Genomic DNA, 19,604 nt, shown 5'->3' with positions numbered 1-19,604 from the left:
AACCTTGTGAAGACTTAGACAGAAAGACAGAAAATGTTTGACCTCTGTCATTGCCAGCAAAGGGTATATAACAAAGTATTGAGATAAGTATTTGGTCAATAACAAAGTTTATTTTCCACCATAATTTGCAAATAAATTCATTAAAAATCCTACAATGTGATTTTCTGGATTTTTTTTTTTCATTTTGTCTGTCATAGTGTACGTATGATGAAAATGACAGGCCTCTCATATTTTAAGTGGGAGAACTTGCACAATTGGTGGCTGACTGACTACTTTTTTGCCCCACTGTATAGAGGGGTTGTTCTTTCGCTCGCTCAAATACTTTCTCAGGTGATATAGCTTCAGCAGAGGGGAAGAGACGAAGCGAGATGGATCTCGCCAAAATCTGTCAAGAATAAGCCCAATGCATTTCTATGGGCATAATATACAGACATAAACTTGGTGCCTGCCTTCTGGCATTTGGGACAAAGACTCCCATTGTTAGGGCAGAGATGTGATCATCTCGTCATTATATACAGATCTCTGGTTTCAGCCTCTTGTGAATTGGAAAAGAAAGTTGGCGAGTGCACATTGTAGTTTGCTGGATTGCACGAAAGGAAATTGATGTTTGGCCCAAATGATATAATTATATATAATATAATTACTTCACCAGGGAGCATGACCTAGCCACAGTGTTCATGAGCTTCTTTACATTAGTTAGTTGTGGTTTGTTTTAAATCACAAGTGTGTCGGCCTATGCCTAACCAGGTAGCACAAACATCTGGACTGATTCCGGCATGCCAGATCTAAAACTGCTGACCCAGCTACCGGATCCAGCCCCAGTCTGAAATGAATGACGGTACAGACTAGGCCCGAGTCATTCAGGCCAGATACGGCAGCCTGAACTGAATCAAAGTTGCCATTTTAGGGACAGAAACGGCCCCAGGAACGGCCCAAATCCACTCGAGTCTTAATCGAAATTACGGATTGCCTCTTAACCGCTGGTCGTCCCCATATGACATAGTCTGAACATCTCAATTGTCAGTAGAAACCACATTTGTTTAAGCAAGTCAGCCATATCAGCGATGTTTTTTTTAAAGGCAGTAAAGCAGCGGTAGGGTGTTGGGACTGCTGTTGGGACAGCTTTAGGCCCTAACAGTTTGTGGGCACAGTTTGTCATCGTTATAGTGCAATAATGTATTGTTTAGTGACTTTGCTGGCATGAATCCACATTTTTTTTGTTTTGTTTGCCCCACCAAGATTTACATGCTAAAATCGTCACTGTATGTGGTAGAAACACCTTCGCTCTGTACATTATCTGGAACAAAGGTGGAGACAGTCCATCAGAGATGCTGAGGGTGGAGAGGCAGAGTCTCCTGGTAGGAAGACAAACAAGAAGACATGCATTGTTGAGCACATCACTTTACATGGGGTTCAAGTGAGGAATGGGGTCAGATAGAAACACTCATCAATCAATAGAATGTTGTTTTACATCATACTTATAGTTTTATTTTTTTATAGATTTGCTTTTCAATGAAAGAAGACAGCAGCTGATTGGCTCACAGGGTTGGGTAGGTTACTTTCTAAATGTAATCCGTTACAGTTACCTGTCCAAAATTGTAATCGGTAACGTAACTTTTGGATTACCCAAACGCACTAATGTAATCTGATTACATTGTTACTTTTAGATTACTTTCCCCTTAAGAGTCATTTGAAGAATACAAAAATGAATATTACCAATTGAACCAAATCTATTGCAGAATAAATCAATGTTAAAGTTTACATAGCTGGCCATATATGGATGTTAAATTTTACTTTATGGTTTGGTTATGCAGGCTTCTTCCAACCTCTACTTTCTACTACATATGATTAAATGATATCTTTACATTAAAAACCAAAGTTGATCAGAATTCCAGTCATTCCAATAAATGTTATACCTTTTGATCTTAAGAAAAGGACTTGGAAATATGGAAGTATAGATTAGCCTAGGAACGTTGGGTTAACCTGTTAACTGCCTCGTTCAGGGGCAGAACGACAGATTTTCACCTTGTCAGCTCGGGGGATGCAATCTTGCAACCTTACAGTTAACTAGTCCAACACAATAATGCCTCTCACTCGTTGCACTCCACAAGGAGACTGCCTATTACGCGAATGTAGTAAGCCAAGGTAAGTTGCTAGCTATCATTAAACTTATCTTATAAAAAACAATCATAATCACTAGTTAACTACACATGGTTGATGATATTACTAGATATTATCTAACGTGTCCTGCGTTGCATATAATCTGACTGTATTGAGTCATAATCTGACTCAATACAAGTATCTAAGTATCTGACTGAGCGGTGGTAGGCAGAAGCAGGCGCGTAAACATTCATTAAAACAGCACTTGTGCGTCAAGCATTGCGCTGTTTATGACTTCAAGCCTATCAACTCCCGAGATGAGGCTGATGTAACCGAAGTGAAATGGCTAGCTAGTTAGTGCGTGCTAATAGCGTTTCAAACGTCACTCGCTCTGAGCCTTCTAGTAGTTGTTCCCCTTGCTCTGCATGGGTAACGCTGCTTCGAGGGTGGCTGTTGTCGTTGTGTTGCTGGTTCAAGCCCAAGGAGGAGCGAGGAGAGGGACGGAAGCTATACTGTTACACTGGCAATACTAAAGTGCCTATAAGAACATCCAATAGTCAAAGATTAATGAAATACAAACGGTATAAAAATCCTATAATGTGATTTTCTGGATGTTCTCTCATTTTGTCTGTCGTAGTTGAAGTGTACCTATGATGAAAATTACAGGCCTCTCATCTTTAAGTGGGAGAACTTGTACGTATGTATGGGTGTGTATATGTGTGTGTGTGTGCGTGTGTGTATGTATGCATATGTATGTGTATATGCATGGGTATATGTATATGTGTGTATGTATGTGTATGTATGTATGTGTATATATATGCACGTAGATATGGGTAAGTGGGGGCTGTTTTTCTTGTTTTTGTTCTGTGTGCTTTGTCTCTGTTGTTGTATCCCTTAATATGGGTGAAAATTGTGAAATTTCAATAAAAATACTGTTACAAAAAAAAAAAGTGGGAGAACTTGCACAATTGGTGGCTGACTCAATACTTTTTGCGCCACTGTATATCTTTATGTACATATTCTTCATCCCTTTACACTTGTGTATAAGGTATCTCTTGTGAAATTGTTAGGTTAGATTACTCGTTGGTTATTACTGCATTGTCAGAACTAGAAGCACAAGCATTTCGCTACACTCGCATTAACATCTGCTTACCATTTGTATGTGACAAATAAAAATTGATTTGATTTTGATTTGGAGCTTCGGCTAAGCTGATGGTGGTCATTTCTGGGGTTCCACTATTTATGTCCATAGATTATATAAAATAAAATGTAGAAGGGGCATTAAAAGACCTCATCCGAAACCCTAACGTCCTCCTCCTCTCCCCCTCCACCAAATTAAAGCCACAAGATGCAGTGACTGGAACAGCAGTCAACTCTGACCTCAACGCTGGAGTGCCTTCAACTTTGCTTAGATCACGGGAGTGATAACATTGACAGGTTCACATGGCATAATTTAAAGGACTTCCTATGACCAGGGGTTTCAATAAGATAGTTCAAATCTGACACTTTACGCAACACATTGAAAGGACCACAATATTTTGCCTGAAAAGGTGAACTTACAAGAGGCAGAAGAGCAAGTACACGATCACCGGGACTAAACTCACGCAGCTCAGCCTGTCCGTCATATTTCAGTTTCATTTTCCGTTGAGAAGATTTAAGTTTCTTTCGCCAGCCCTATACAACTTCAACCTAAAACCATTTACATAGTCAATAAGGTTCTGAGATGGTTCCTCAGGCAAACAACCATCCTGCAACACTGCTAAAGGCCCACGCACCTTATGACCAAACACTAAGTCATTTGGGCTAAACCCTGTGCTTTCCTGCACTACTTCACGAGCAGCTAGTAACAGCCAAGGTAACTCCTCCTCCCAATCTGCAGACAGTTCTGTACAGTATGCACGAAGCAAGAATTTTAAAGTTTGATGAAAACGTTCCAAAGCTCCCTGGCTCTGGGCATGAAACGCAGTAGACTTGTTGTGTTTAACTTTAAGCTGTTTGAGAACCTGAGCAAATAGATGGGAGGTAAAGTTAGACCCCAGATCTGACTGGATGATTTTTGGAATCCCAAATGTTGAAATACAGTGAGTTAACGCTTTAACTACTGATTTTGAAGTTATGGTACGCAAGGACAAAGCTGCCGGATATCTGGTTGCTTGACACATAACAGTTAATAAGTAGCTATGACCTGACTTGGACCCTGGTAAAGGCCCAACACAATCGATAATAAGATGCTCAAAAGGTTGCCCTACGGCTGGTATTGGATACAAAGGTGCTGGCTTTACAACATGGTTTGGCTTGCTTGTGCGCTGACAAGTATCACAAGTTTTAATAAACTGAGATACATCCCGCTTTAAACGAGCCCAGAAAAAAATGATTAAGTATGCGATCATACGTTTTACGAACACCCATATGACCTGCCACATCACCATGTGAAATGAACACTTTATGAACACTTTATTTCGCAAAGTAGTAGGTACAACTATTTGAAAGACTGGTTCACCTAGACCCTGATCAGTGTGGAACCCATTTCCTGACCAACAGCCCATCAAGAAGAAAATAACACTGAGCACTATTCCTCACCACTGAATCAGGACAACTATCAAACAGATCAGCCAAGTTAGTATCGGCCTTTTGCTCAGCCATCAATTAATCTGTAGAACTAGTCAACTGTTCTGTCTGGAGCTTGACTGGCAACTCAAGACTTTCTGGCTTACTCTCAATCTCCTCACGAGAGGCCGCACGGGTAACCGCACAAACTGGAAATACCTCAGGAGACATACAGTTTTGATCTGGAGATTCCCTTGCAGGTGACACTGAAGGTTGCTTCTTACAGATGTTTAGTTTGCCATCTGCCCACACCTTACTACCTGCCAAGTAGGGGGTGCATGCTGAAGAAGATGACTGGAAGAAGCAAGTCCACTCAAATTCCACTTTTGGTTGTGTGTTTAAATATGGCTGTAACTGATATAGAAAAAGCTGACTTGTTGGCAAAGACATTTAGGGTACATAGTGGGGTTATTTTGGATGAAGTATGTAAGCAACGCAGGTGTGAGATTTTAAATGCTCATGTTAATGTGTATAAGAAAAAGGAACACTTGACTTCTTTGGATGCTGTTTTTACCATACATAAAGATGCATTCAGCCTTAATAGGCTGCGGATATGCAGCCCCAGGTCATGATCAATTGTGCTATGCAATGTTTAAGCATCTACCTCATGCATGTTCTCCTGGGATTATTTAATAAGATTTGGAGTGAGATTACCTTCTGGTTATACCTTCTGGTTGGAAATGTGCAGTAATATTACCTTTTGTAAAGCCTGGTAAGGACCCTTCGTGTGCTGATAATTACAGACCAATAGAACTGACCTCTAACTTGTGTAAACTGATGGAAAAGATTATAGATAATAAATCATATTTTGTCATATGTCATATTTTCTGGAACATAGAGGTTTATTTTTTATTTATTTAACTAGGCAAGTCAGTTAAGAACAAATTCTTATTTACAATGACAGCCTAGTAATGGATACTGTCTTTGACATTGAAAAGGCCTATGACACTATGTGGAGAGAACTCGTACTAATTAAGATGGAAAGACTTGGTATTGGTGGGAGATTATATAACTGGGTTTTGTCCTCCTTATTTATTCGCTCTTTTCGAGATAAAATAGGATCCATTTTATCTGATGCCTATAGAGTTGACAATCCTGGTGAGATGCCTTTGGATATACAGCGTAAAGAAAATGGTAGGTTGAAAGGCTGTGATGTTGAGCATCCCACTGCTACCATACGGCGGCGCACAATTGGTCCAGCGCCGTCCAGGTTAGGGGAGGGTTTGGCCGGGGTAGGCTGTCATTGTAAAATAAGAATTTGTCCTTAACTGACTTACCTAGTTAAATAAAGGTTAAATGACAAATAAATACTGTTCTAGATGACTGTTGGGAATATACTAGTAGACAAGGCAGTGGTTTTGGTTGGACAGTTGGAAAGCTTGCTGTTGAAAGTGGTTTGAGGGAGTTGGAGGTTGGCCAGTCTGTGGTGATAGGGTATGTTCCTCCATGGCTACTCCCAGATCTCATTGTTGATCTATCCTGGGTAGAGGAAAGGAAAGAATGGTCAGTAGTCAGTGATATAGAAAAACTGGTTGATGCTTTTTTACCTCTTTTCACAGATGGATCTAAGGACCCAGATAGTGGGCGCACAGCAGCAGGCGTTTTAAGTTCCCAAATTTGATGAGCACATATGTAGAAGACTAATAGATGAACTGTCAGTATACTCAGTTGAACTGTTGCCGACAATAGTTGCCCTCCAGTGGGGGCTATCGCGTTTCAGGTAAGACCAAAATGCAGACTTTGTTGAAGTAACAATGTGTATTACAGCAACAGGGGCAAGCAAATGACAGGTCAAGGCAGGCAGGGGTCGATAATCCAGAGTAGTGGGGCAAAGGTCCAGGACGGCAGGCAGGCTCAGGTCAGGCAGAGGTCGGTAATCCAGAGTAGAGACTAAGGTACAGGATGGCAGGCAGGCTCAGGTCAGGCAGAGGTCGGTAATCCAGAGTAGAGACTAAGGTACAGGATGGCAGGCAGGCTCAGGTCAGGCAGAGGTCGGTAATCCAGAGTAGAGACTAAGGTACAGGATGGCAGGCAGGCTCAGGTCAGGCAGAGGTCGGTAATCCAGAGTAGAGACTAAGGTACAGGATGGCAGGCAGGCTCAGGCAAAGTGGTCAGGCAGGCGGGCTCAGAGTCAGGACAGGCAAGGGGGGGAAAAGAGAGAGACTGGGGAAAAGCAGGAGCTGAGAAAACCACTGGTTGTCTTGTCAAACAAGATGAACTGGCAACAGAGAGCACAGGTATAAGTACCCAGGGGATAATTGGGGAAGATGGGCGACACCTGGAGGGGGGTGGAGATGAGCACAAGGACAGGTGAAACAGATCAGGGTGTGACAGGTGGAGGACGTACAACCTGTTAGAATTATAGTATGCTCAGATTCTCTGTCTGTATTGAGTAGTTTATCATCTGGTAAATCTAATAAGAGTGACCTACTATTGGAGATATTAATGTTATTATGGAGAATTGAGTGAGATTCTGCTGGGTCCCAGCACATTCGGGTGTAGAAGGGAATGAAATTGTAGACCAGTTAGATGAAACAAGATATCATTTATATTAATTAATTTACACTCCAGCACAGTAGCTGGCGGAATGCACCTTTAATGTTGCTTTACGGACCGCCATTATATCATAGAAGAAGAAGACACACCCACAACTTCAACTTCCTTTTCGAAACCCCAACCGACGCCCACCCAGTTTACCTACAGTCAGAACAATATCTCAATCTTCTGAAACCAAATGGCTGGTAAGTACTGTATAAATGTGCCTTATAAAGATATGTTTTGCTAAACGTTTTTGGTATGAGAGAATGTCTTAACTTTGAGGACAGAATTTCAATTTCACTTTCATTTCTACCAGTCAAGAGTAATCACTAGCCAAAAACTCAACTCCACAACCTATGATGGAGTTGCGCAACGACGAGTGTGGGCAAACTGCACCTCTGACTAGATCGACTCGCTGTCAGTCAATAGTTGTAAAAAATGTCATTATTTAATGCCTACTGAAAAATACTAAAGGCTGATCAGGGAGGACCATGTAGAACTGGTACTAGTAGAGAGCTATAGGTGCCAGTAGATATGGTACAGCTGCCACAGGTCTGTCCGGCAAGAACACGTCAGATGTCTTCAGATCAGGTTTATTACAGATAAGGGTTCACCACACTCTTTGTATTGGCAGGAATGCAATTCACATCTTGATGGAATTGAAGCAACAGACTGAAACTTGAATATTCTTATTTTCATTGTGCTCTTCTGTCTGGATAGTCAATCAATTGAATGATGTCCAGGAGCAGTTTGTCAGCCTGGTGACAGAGGCTAATATTTCAGCATCCACAATCTAATCTGAAAACAAGACTCCCTAAATTTTATCAGCATATCGATTGCGCAACCAGGGGTGGGAAAACCTTGGATCATTGTTACTCTAACTTCCGCGACGCATATAAGGCCCTGCCCCGCCCCCCTTTCGGAAAAGCTGACCACGACTCCATTTTGTTGATCCCTGCCTACAGACAGAAACTAAAACAAGAGGCTCCCACGCTGAGGTCTGTCCAACGCTGGTCCGACCAAGCTGACTCCACACTCCAAGACTGCTTCCATCACGTGGACTGGGATATGTTTCGTATTGCGTCAGATAACAACATTGACGAATACGCTGATTCGGTGTGCGAGTTCATGCGTTGAAGATGTCATTCCCATAGCAACGATTAAAACATTCCCTAACCAGAAACCGTGGATTGATGGCAGCATTCGCGTGAAACTGAAAGTGCGAACCACTGCTTTAAATCAGGGCAAGGTGTCTGGTAACATGACCGAATACAAACAGTGCAGCTATTCCCTCCGCAAGGCTATCAAACAAGCTAAGCGTCAGTACAGAGACAAAGTAGAATCTCAATTCAATGGCTCAGACACAAGAGGCATGTGGCAGGGTCTACAGTCAATCACGGACTACAGGAAGAAATCCAGCCCAGTCACGGACCAGGATGTCTTGCTCCCAGGCAGACTAAATAACTTTTTTGCCCGCTTTGAGGACAATACAGTGCCACTGACACGGCCTGCAACGAAAACATGCGGTCTCTCCTTCACTGCAGCTGAGGTGAGTAAGACATTTAAACGTGTTAACCCTCGCAAGGCTGCAGGCCCAGACGGCATCCCCAGCCGCGCCCTCAGAGCATGCGCAGACCAGCTGGCCGGTGTGTTTACGGACATATTCATTCAATCCCTATACCAGTCTGCTGTTCCCACATGCTTCAAGAGGGCCACCATTGTTCCTGTTCCCAAGAAAGCTAAGGTAACTGAGCTAAACGACTACCGCCCCGTAGCACTCACTTCCGTCATCATGAAGTGCTTTGAGAGACTAGTCAAGGACCATATCACCTCCACCCTACCTGACACCCTAGACCCACTCCAATTTGCTTACCGCCCAAATAGGTCCACAGACGATGCTATAAGTACCTAGGTGTCTGGCTAGACTGCAAACTCTCCTTCCAGACTCACATCAAACATCTCCAATCAAAAATCAAATCCAGAGTCGGCTTTCTATTCCGCAACAAAGCCTCCTTCACTCACGCTGCCAAGCTTACCCTAGTAAAACTGACTATCCTACCGATCCTCGACTTCGGCGATGTCATCTACAAAATGGCTTCCAACACTCTACTCAGCAAACTGGATGCAGTCTATCACAGTGCCATCCGTTTTGTCACTAAAGCACCTTATACCACCCACCACTGCGACTTGTATGCTCTAGTCCAGGGGTGTCAAACTCATTTCGCATCGTGGGCCACATACGGCCTAGGGAGATGTCAAGTGGGCCGGACCATTAAAATTATACCATACTCTGCTATAAATAACCAAAATATAATGTCTTTCCTTTGTTTTGGTGTAAAGAAGCACAAGAACATTAGGAAAATATTGAAATTTAATGAACTATCCTTTTACAAAACATTTCATGAAACACCTCATATTTCCTTAGACAAATGTGCAATTTACTTTTATCATTCACAAATATGCATTGCAACTGATCCCACTGATTGTACAAAGGCACAAAACTTTAATTGGTACTGAAAAATATAGTAATGCACTTTAAGATTAAATGAGACTTTTAAAGAAAGGAATTTTTAAACCACTTACACATACGCATATAAAATCTAAATGTAATCCCTGCGTACACCTTACAAACTAAGGAGAGTGATTTTAAATGTGTAATGAAGAAAGTGTTCGCCTGTCCTGTAAATCTGTAAACTTCATACATGAAACATACATACACATACAATACATACTGAAAATGTATGGAGTTGTATGAACAGTAGAATTCCATCACACAACTTTTGTTTTGAAGCTGCTGACTAACATTAAAGTGCACATTTTTTAAATCACCACAGTAAGGATTCATCTTCACAGAGCTGTATTCTTTCAATGCAAACAGTATCTAAGGCAGCATTTTAAAGGTGTTAGTCTAGTCTGGACTTGTATTTGTACCTGAAACTTGGCATCTTTTGGCCTGTACAAGTGCATCAACACCAGGTGTCATGTCCTGACTAGCTGTCACTTTCAGAATGTCATTTAAGTGCTTGTTTGTGAGCCTTGAACGCATTTTTGTTTTATTGATATTCATCACTGAGAAAATTTGTTCACAAAGGTAGGTTGTCCCAAACATGCACAAAATTTTAGCAGCCAGGGCTGTTAATTTGGGGTACCCTGGTAGTAGATACTGATAAAATCAGGGCAGGGTTGCCATTTGCCAGTTGCATCTCCCACAAAGTCAGCTTCAACTTAAATGCATGTATGTTGTCAGAAAACTGTGTGACAACTTTTTTGCGGCCTTGCAACATTTTGTTCAGATTGTTCAAGTGTTCAGTAATATCAACCAAGAATGCAAGGTCCCGTAGCCATTCCTGAGATTGTAATTCCAACACCGGTTTTCCTTTTTCTCCATGAACTGTCCGATTTCCTCTCGTAGATCAAAGAAATGCCTCAGCACAGCGCCTCGGCTTAACCATCTCACTTCAGTGTGGTATGGCAGGCTGTGGCTAATGTTGCTGTCGCTGAGAAGTTTGTCAAACTGACGATGGTTCAGACCTCTGGACCGGATGAAATTTACAGTGCGAACAACCACCTCCATGACGTGGTCCATTTTCAGCGACTTGCAACACAATGCCTCCTGGTGCAAAATACAGTGAAATGTCCAGAAACGATCTCCTCCATTAAGGGCTTGTACTTTGTCTTTGAACTTTGTCGCGACACCTGCTTTCTTTCCGACCATGGATGGCGCGCCGTCTGTAGCCAGGCTGACAGCGCGGGACCAGTCCACTCCAACTCTGTCCAATGCAGCAAGGACAGAGCCGAAAATGTCCTCGGCTGTTGTGGTGTCCATCATTGGCACCAACTCAAGAAACTCTTCAGTAACAGTCAATGTCTCATCAACTCCTCGAATAAATATGGCCAGTTGGGCCACGTCTGTGATGTCAGTGCTCTCGTCAATTGCCACGGAAAATGCAATAAATGACTTGACTCTCTGTTTCAATTGACTGTCTAAATCTGCCGATAGTTCCGAAATCCTCTCTGCTATAGTATTCCTCGTCATGCTAATATTGGCAAAAGCTTGTCGCTTCTCGGGACATACAAGTTCAGCCGCCTTCATCATGCATCGTTTAACAAAGTCACCGTCGGAATACGGCTTCGATGCTAATGCTATTTCGCTAGCAATTAGGTAGCTGGCTTTTACCGCTGCTTCACTGACTTCTCGGCTCTGGATGAAAGTTGACTGCTGTTTCCTCAGACCCGCCAGCAATTCGTTAATCTTATCTCTTCTCAGTTGTCCTTGCAAGCCGTCATATTTTTTCGCTGTGATGAGTCTCGTAGTGGCGTCGAATATTATATTCCTTCAATACCGAAACTTGTTGCAAACACACCAAGCACAAAGGTTTTCCGTGCATCTCTGTAAATAAATAGGACGTGGTCCATTTTTCTTTGAAAATTCTACACTCCTTATCTACTTTTCTCCGTTTGGATAACGACATTTTGGCTAATGAGGGTGTAGTGGAGAGGTAGAGACATTAACAATCTTAACAACGTCGTAACAAGCAGCAGATGGCGCATTGATACCGTCTGCTGTTTTCAGTCTGTCTCAGTGATGCGGCTTGTCTTAAAAAAAAAAAAATTAATTCCATGTCTTTTATGCATTTTTTTCCACTTTCAAATTATCCTGCGGGCCTGATCGAACCTCCTTGGGGGGCGGTTCCGGCCCCGCGGGCCGTATGTTTGACACCCCTGCTCTAGTCGGCTGGCCCTCACTACATATTCGTCGCCAGACCCACTGGCTCCAGGTCATCTACAAGTCCATGCTAGGTAAAGCTCCGCCTTATCTCAGTTCACTGGTCACGATGGCAACACCCATCCGTAGCACGCGCTCCAGCAGGTGTATCTCACTGATCATCCCTAAAGCCAACACCTCATTTGGCCGCCTTTTTGTTCCAGTACTCTGCTGCCTGTGACTGGAACGAATTGCAAAATCGCTGAAGTTGGAGACTTTTATCTCCCTCACCAACTTCAAACATCAGCTATCCGAGCAGCTAACCGATCGCTGCAGCTGTACATAGTCTATAGGTAAATAGCTCACCCTTTTTCACCTACCTCATTCCCATACTGTTTTTATACTGTTTTTATTTATTTACTTTTCTGCTCTTTTGCACACCAATATCTCTACCTGTACATGCACATCTGATCATTTATCACTCCAGTGTTAATCTGCAAAATTGTATTATTCGCCTACCTCCTCATGCCTTTTGCACACATTGTATATAGACTGCCCATTTTTTTCTACTGTGTTATTGACTTGCTAATTGTTTACTCCATGTGTAACTCTGTGTTGTCTGTTCACACTGCTATGCTTTATCTTGGCCAGGTCGCAGTTGCAAATGAGAACTTGTTCTCAACTAGCCTACCTGGTTAAATAAAGGTGAAATAAAAAAATAAAAATAAATAAAAAATCTCAACCACACTGCACACTGCCCTAACCCATCTGGACAAGAGGAATACCTATGTGAGAATGCTGTTCATCGACTACAGCTCGGCATTCAACACCATAGTACCCTCCAAGCTCGTCATCAAGCTCGAGACCCTGGGTCTCGACCCCGCCCTGTGCAACTGGGTACTGGACTTCCTAATAATAGGCAGCAGAGTACTGGAACGAAAGGCGGCCAAATGAGGTGTTGGCTTTAGGGATGATCAGTGAGATACACCTGCTGGAGCGCATGTTTGCCAAAAGCCACCTGGGAGACACACCAAACATGTGGAAGAAGGTGCTCTGGTCAGATGAAACCAAAATTGAACTTTTTGGCAACAATGCAAAACGTTATGTTTGGCGTAAAAGCAACACAGCCCATCACCCTGAACACACCATCCCCACTGTCAGACATGGTGGTGGCAGCATCATGGTTTGGGCCTGCTTTTCTTCAGCAGGGACAGGGAAGATGGTTAAAATTGATGGGAAGATGGATGGAGCCAAATACAGGACCATTCTGGAAGAAAACCTGGTGGAGTCTGCAAAAGACCTGAGACCGGGATGGAGATTTGTCTTCCAACAAGACAATGATCCAAAACATAAAGCAAAATCTACAATGGAATGGTTCAAAAATAAACATATCCAGGTGTTAGAATGGCCAAGTCAAAGTCCAGACCTGAATCCAATCGAGAATCTGTGGAAAGAACTGAAAACTGCTGTTCCCAAATGCTCTCCATCCAACCTCACTGAGCTCGAGCTGTTTTGCAAGGAGGAATGGGAAGAAAATTCAGTCTCTCGATGTGCAAAACTGATAGAGACATACCCCAAGCGACTTACAGCTGTAATCGCAGCAAAAGGTGGCGCTACAGAGTATTAACTTAAGGGGGCTGAATAATTTTGCACGCCCAATTTTTCAGTTTTTGATTTGTTAAAAAAGTTTTAAATATCCAATAAATGTCGTTCCACTTCATGATTGTGTCCCACTTGTTGTTGATTCTTCACCAAAAAATAGAGTTTTATATCTTTATGTTTGAAGCCTGAAATGTGGCAAAAGGTCGCAAAGTTCAAGGGGGCCGAATACTTTCGCAAGGCACTGTATATACTGTACTCTATATCATCGACTGCATCCTTATGTAATACATGTATCACTAGCCACTTTAACTATGCCACTTTGTTTACATACTCATCTCATATGTATATACTGTACTCGATACCATCTACTGTATCTTGCCTATGCTGCTCTGTACCATCACTCATTCATATATCCTTATGTACATATTCTTTATCCCCTTACACTGTGTATAAGACAGTAGTTTTGGAATTGTTAGTTAGATTACTTGTTGGTTATTACTGCATTGTCGGAACTGGAAGCACAAGCATTTCGCTACACTCGCATTAACATCTGCTAACCATGTGTATGTGACAAATAAAATTTGATTTGATTTGATTTTTGACATGAAGGCAGAAGATTTATCAACAAGTTCGAGGCAGAAGAGGTGATACAAAAAAAACCTGAGAGGGCCGACAAGGCACGTTCTCTTATTGATATGGTAATTAGTAAAGGTGATGCTGCTTGCAAGATGATGTTAACCACATGGCATAATCTAGACCCCTCCAGCCAGATATTGAACACACCGGCACATGTCCTCACAAGCCAAAGGGCACTAGGTCAGTACTACTTACCCATTTCACTTCTCCCAGGCCAGCTCAATTTCAAATAGAATAGCCCTGTTTACATAGATATAGCACTGCTATGCCTGTTTATACTGTTTATACGAAAAATTTGATTAAAAAAAACGTGATCTACTTTATCAAACACTGCTCAGTAAATTCTGTTGGTATATCATAATATTTACAAAATGCACAATAATTTGCTATTTTGTTCAGGGTGCAACTTTGTTTTTAGAAGTGGGGGGACATACCTTTTGTGTGTGTGTGTTTTTTTACCCCCGTCGGAGAAGCACTCCAAACAGCCTACCCGACCGCTCAGAGGCATCCGCATGGTCCTGAAGCACACCGCTGCCTCGCTTTGTATCACATTCCAATTATAAAACTGGGGGGGACAAAAATGCAATTTCAGAATGTGGGGGGACATGTTCCCCGCATTCCCAGTGAAAGTTGCGCCCCTGATTTTGTTTAATGCCAAGATCTTATTAATTGCACACAAATGTGATCGTACTACAGACAATGATGTTCTATGTTCAACAAACAAAGTAAACGGAACAGGATGTCTACAGTGATTAATTATAACTACAGTAAGTGGGTACCATTTGTAATTCTAAGATTTTACATGGAGAATTGTCAAATTACGCTTTCCACTGTTCATAACCAAACACATTTATAATGTAATCTCATTACATATGTTGTGATGTAACTGTTTCACCTGTTATGCCTCCAGCTATGCCTATTCACCAAGCCCAACCAAACCTGAAGAGGAAGGCTGAAAGCATTGGAATTGGGACAGTTGGAAGCACTGTAAATAACGCCAAGAGGCCCAAAATTGAGGACCACCTTGATAAAAACATGAAGACCGCACCCAAGGCACCTGTACCCAAGAAGCCTGCTGCGGCGAAGAAGCCTAAAGTCAAGAAGCCTGCTGCAGCGAAGAAGCCTAAAGTCAAGAAGCCTGCTGCAGCGAAGAAGCCTAAAGTCAAGAAGCCTGCTGCAGCGAAGAAGCCTAAAGTCAAGAAGCCTGCTGCAGCGAAGAAGCCTAAAGTCAAGAAGCCTGCTGCAGCGAAGAAGCCTAAAGTCAAGAAGCCTGCTGCAGCGAAGAAGCCTAAAGTCAAGAAGCCTGCTGCAGCGAAGAAGCCTAAAGTCAAGAAGCCTGCTGCAGCAAAGAAGCCTAAAGTCAAGAAGCCTGCTGCAGCGAAGAAGCCTAAAGTCAAAAAGCCTGCTGCAGCGAAGAAGCCTAAAGTCAAGAAGCCTGCTGCAGCGAAGAAGCCTAAAGTCAAGAAGCCTGCTGCAGCAAAGAAGCCTAAAGTCAAGAAGCCTGCTGCAGCGAAGAAGCCTAAAGTCAAGAAGCCTGCTGCAGCGAAGAAGCCTAAAATCAAGAAGCCTGCTGCAGCGAAGAAGCCTAAAATCAAGAAGCCTGCTGCAGCGAAGAAGCCTAAAGTCAAGAAGCCTGCTGCAAAAAAATTGTTAAATAAAGATTTAAAACATAAGAGCACCAGGTGCATATGCCTAAAATTATTCTTATGAGATGTTGTGAAGTTTTAGGCATATTCCCTTTAAAACATTCAAAGCACCATATACAGTGGGGCAAAAAAAGTATTTACTCAGCCACCAATTGTGCAAGTTCTCCCACTTAAAAAGATGAGAGGCCTATAATTTTCATCATAGGTACACTTCAACTATGACAGACAAAATTTGAAAAAAAATCCAGAAAATCACATTATAGGATTTTTAATGAATTTATTTGCAAATGATGGTGGAAAATAAGTATTTGGTCAATAACAAAAGTTTATCTCAATACTTTGTTATTGTTGGCAATGACAGAGGTCAAACATTTTCTGTAAGTCTTCACAAGGTTTTCACACACTGTTGCTGGTATTTTGGCCCATTCCTCCATGCAGATCTCGTCTAGAGCAGTGATGTTTTGGGGCTGTTCCTGGGCAACACGGACTTTCAACTCCCTCCAAAGATTTTCTATGGGGTTGAGATCTGGAGACTGGCTAGGCAACTCCAGGACCTTGAAATGCTTCTTACGAAGCCACTCCTTTGTTGCCCGGGCGGTGTGTTTGGGATCATTGTCATGCTGAAAGACCTTGCTGATGGTAGGCTTTGTTACTTTGATCCCAGCTCTCTGCAGGTCATTCACTAGGTCCCCCCGTGTGGTTCTGGGATTTTTGCTCACCGTTCTTGTGATAATTTTGACCCCACGGGGTGAGATCTTGCGTGGAGCCCCAGATCAAGGGAGATTATCAGTGGTCTTGTATGTCTTCCATTTCCTAATAATTACTCCCACAGTTGATTTCTTCAAACCAAGCTGCTTACCTACCAGATTCAGTCTTCCCAGCCTGGTGCAGGTCTACAATTTTGTTTCTGGTGTCCTTTGACAGCTCTTTGGTCTTGGCCATAGTGGAGTTTGGAGTGTGACTGTTTGAGGTTGTAGACAGGTGTCTTTTATACTGATAACAAGTTCAAAAAGGTAACGAGTGGAGGACAGAGGAGCCTCTTAAAGAAGAAGTTACAGGTCTGTGAGAGACAGAAATCTTGCTTGTTTGTAGGTGACAAAATACTTATTTTCCACCATAATTTGCAAATAAATTCATTAAAAATCCTATAATGTAATTTTCTGGATTTTTTTTCTAAAACTCTTATTTACAATGACGACCTACCAAAAGGCAAACGGTCTCCTGCGGGGAAGGGGGGTTGGGATTAAAAATAAAAATATAGGACAAAACACATATCACGCCAAGAGAGACACTACATAAAGAATGACCTAAGACAACAACATAGCATGGCAGCAACACATGACAATACAGCTTGGTAGCAACACAACATGGCATCAGCACAATATGGTACATTATTGAGCAGACTACAGCACAAAGGCAACAAAACATCACGCGAAGCAGCCAAACTGTCAGTAAGTGTCATAATTGAGTCTTTGAATTAAGAGATTGAAATAAAACTGTCCAGTTTGAGTGTTTTTTTGTAACTCGTTCCAGTCGCAAGCTACAGCGAACTGAAAAGATGAGCGACCCAGGGATGTGTGTGTGCTTTGGGGACCTTAAACAGAATGTGACTGGCAGAACGGGTGTTAAATGTGGAGGATGAGGGCGGCAGTAGGTATCTCAGATCGAGGGAAGTGAGGCCTAAGAGGGTTTTATAAATAAGCATCAACCAGTGGGTCTCGCAACTATACAGAGATGGCGGAGGAGTGTAGAGTGCAATGATGTGTCCTATAAAAAAATATTTTGCGGCAAATCTGATGGCCGAATGGTAAAGAACATCTAGTCGCTCGAGAGCACAATTACCTGCCAATCTGTAAATTACGTCTCCGTAATCTAGCATGGGTAGGAGGGTAGGAGGGTCATCAATCAGGGTTAGTTTGGCAGCTGGGTTGAAAGAGCAGCGATTACGATAGAGGAAACCAAATCTAGATTACATTTTAGTGTGCAGCTTTGAAATGTGCTGAGAGAAAGACAGTGTACCGTTTAGCCATAATCCCAAATACTTGTATGAGGTGACTACCTCAATCTCTAAACGCTCAGAGGTAGTAATCACACCGGTGGGGAGAGGGCCATTCTTCTTACCAAAACCTAATTACCTTTGTGTTGGAGGTGTTCAGAACAAGGTTAAGGACAGAGAACTTGTTTAACACAAAATCCGGGGAGGGGCTCGCTGAGTATAAAACTGTCATACAAATGGATGTGAGAGCTTCCTACCACCTGAGCTGGGTTGGGGTCAATTCTAATTGATATGCCTATACAACTCATGAACTCAAAAACTTTTCTTTAGGGGTATTTCAATTGGATTTTTACATTTTTTATTGGCTTTTTCTTTGCAACTCTGCCTAGAAGGCCAGCATCCCAGAGTCACCTCTTCACAGTTGACATTGAGGCTGGTGTTTTGCAGGTACTATTTAATGAAGCTGCCAGCTGAGGACTTGTGAGGCGTCTGTTTCTCAAACTTGACACTCTAATGTACTTGTCCTCTTGCTCAGTTGTGCACCGGGGCCTCCCACTCTTCCTTCTATTCTGGTTAGAGACAGTTTGTAATGTTCTATGAAGGGAATAGTACACAGACATCTTCAGTTTATTGGCAATTTCTCGCATGGAATAGCCTTCATTTTTCAGAACAAGAATAGACTGACGAGTTTCAGAAGAAAGTTATTTGTTTCTGGCCATTTTGAGCCTGTAATCAAACCCACAATTGCTGGTGCTCCAGATACTCAACTAGTCTAAAGAAGCCCAGTTTTATTGCTTCTTTAATCAGAACCGTTTTCAGCTGTGCTGACATAATTGCAAAAGGGTTTTCTAATGATCAATTAGCCTTTTAAAATGATAAACTTGGATTAGCTAACACAACGTGTCATTGGAACACAGGAGTGATGGTTGCTGATAATGGGCCTCTGTACACCTTTGTAGATATTCCATTTAAAAAATCAGCTACAAATAGTCATTTACAACATTAACAATGTCTACACTGTATTTCTGATCTATATGATGTTTTTTTAAGTGACCCCAAACGTTTGAATGGTAGTGTATGTTATGGTTCACTCTTAGTTTTCCTTATCTCCACTGTGGAATGCCCATGTTGATCCTCTTGGTTCTCATGATCCATCCACCTATCTTCTTTGTTAGTCAGGCCTGACCCCTTCATCCCGTAGTTTCTTTCTGTAATCTAATTTATTATGACTGAAGATGCATACTTTTCTGCCGGGTCCCTTCTATTAGGGTATAACAGACTCGTTAGAACTTTGACCACACGCCCTCTATCAAATCAAAACTGGAATTTTTCCTCAAAACAAAGGTAAAAAAGTATGCTAGTCATTTATAGAAAAATTCATACCAAGTTTGATGTTTCTGTGACAAACGGTGAATTAGTTATTTATGTATACTGCTTTCAATGGCATTTTATGAATTGTATGTATTTCTATCAAGTCAAATGGAATTTCTACTCAAAACGAAGGCTGTTAAAGTATGCTCGACATATAATAAATCATATCTTGTTTGATGATTCTGTGACAAACGGTGAATTAGTTATTGATGTTTACATTTTTAAATGGCTTTTGGCGAATGTCTGTTGAATGTCCGAATGTGTGAATATCAAACCAATTTAACCTCGGTATTTTGCAGACCTTTTAGTGGAGTTGATAAAATGAACTTGAAGGACAGCCATCAAACCCAATCAACTGCAACAAAACACTTTGCCGCCTTTGGGGAGGGGGCGGAGTTTAGTG

General features: G+C 42.1%; 1 protein-coding gene across 1 annotated transcript; it reads left to right on the top strand.

The window, feature by feature from the left end:
* The first annotated feature begins 7,300 nt into the window (after positions 1–7,300).
* Positions 7,301–16,941, top strand: LOC127910644 (uncharacterized). Its single transcript, XM_052475252.1, has 2 exons — positions 7,301–7,448; positions 15,099–16,941. Exons 1-2 carry the CDS (start codon positions 7,442–7,444, stop codon positions 15,896–15,898), a joined length of 807 nt encoding a protein of 268 aa, XP_052331212.1. The 5' UTR covers positions 7,301–7,441; the 3' UTR covers positions 15,899–16,941.
* Positions 16,942–19,604: the final 2,663 nt, after the last annotated feature.

The sequence above is a fragment of the Oncorhynchus keta genome, chromosome 22 (genome assembly GCF_023373465.1).
Source record: "Oncorhynchus keta strain PuntledgeMale-10-30-2019 chromosome 22, Oket_V2, whole genome shotgun sequence".
Classification (NCBI taxonomy): Eukaryota; Metazoa; Chordata; class Actinopteri; order Salmoniformes; family Salmonidae; genus Oncorhynchus; species Oncorhynchus keta.
This window is presented reverse-complemented; position numbering and strand designations above follow the sequence as displayed.